This window comes from Cyprinus carpio, chromosome A21 (genome assembly GCF_018340385.1).
Source record: "Cyprinus carpio isolate SPL01 chromosome A21, ASM1834038v1, whole genome shotgun sequence".
Classification (NCBI taxonomy): domain Eukaryota; kingdom Metazoa; phylum Chordata; class Actinopteri; order Cypriniformes; family Cyprinidae; genus Cyprinus; species Cyprinus carpio.
Window position 1 is genome coordinate 16,694,279 of NC_056592.1, and position 630 is coordinate 16,694,908.

The following is a 630-nucleotide window of genomic DNA, read 5'->3' on the forward strand; positions in this document are numbered from 1 at the left end:
CCGGGTCCCGGAACGAGTGCTGTGTGAACAAAAGCCAGAACTAATGCCGTAAAGGGTGTGTCGTAGTGATGACGCACGTTATCGCGCGACTCTTTTAGCGTGTTTTGAATGAAGATCAACGTTCACGATGAAACAAATATGTGCAAACTGTAACGAAGCAGAGATCAGTTAGTTCATCATTTTCTGCGCTGAAGCTGAGATCATTCGCCAGCTTAAGTTAAAGTTAACGTGCCTAGCGTTTTCGACTCGTACATTACACGTCACACCCTGATATCACGTGTCTTTACAGGACCTTTACGGGTTATGTGTGAATGCACACACATATTCCAAGTAATCACTGGCAGTGTGAAAGGGGCTAAATCTAGCGAACAAGGAACAATTGCCGGGACACATTACCCGTGTATTTTCCGGAATCGCAGTGTGAAAGGGGCTTTTTTGAAAGGTTGCTCGGGCGGTCTGTTTGAGAGCAAAGGCACTGCTAAACATTTTATATGGGGTCCTGGGGTTTAGCCAAAGTGTTGCTAGGGTTTTCTGTGTAGTTGCAAGGCGGTTGCTAGGGTGTCCTGGGGAAATGAGAAAACCAAAGTTGCTAGAGTGTTACTAGGCATTTGCTAGGGTGCTCTGGGTGGT

The 630-nt window shown here is 46.5% G+C and overlaps 1 protein-coding gene across 1 annotated transcript in view; it reads right to left on the minus strand.

The window, feature by feature from the left end:
* Window positions 1-324: 324 nt before the first annotated feature.
* Window positions 325-630, minus strand: part of LOC122134695 (lysosome membrane protein 2-like) — a 3,345-nt gene continuing 3,039 nt past the window's right edge. The window contains exon 4 of the mRNA XM_042711071.1: window positions 325-563. Coding sequence (XP_042567005.1) covers window positions 522-563 — 42 coding nt within the window. The 3' untranslated portion in view covers window positions 325-521. The remainder of the gene's footprint in view (window positions 564-630) is intronic.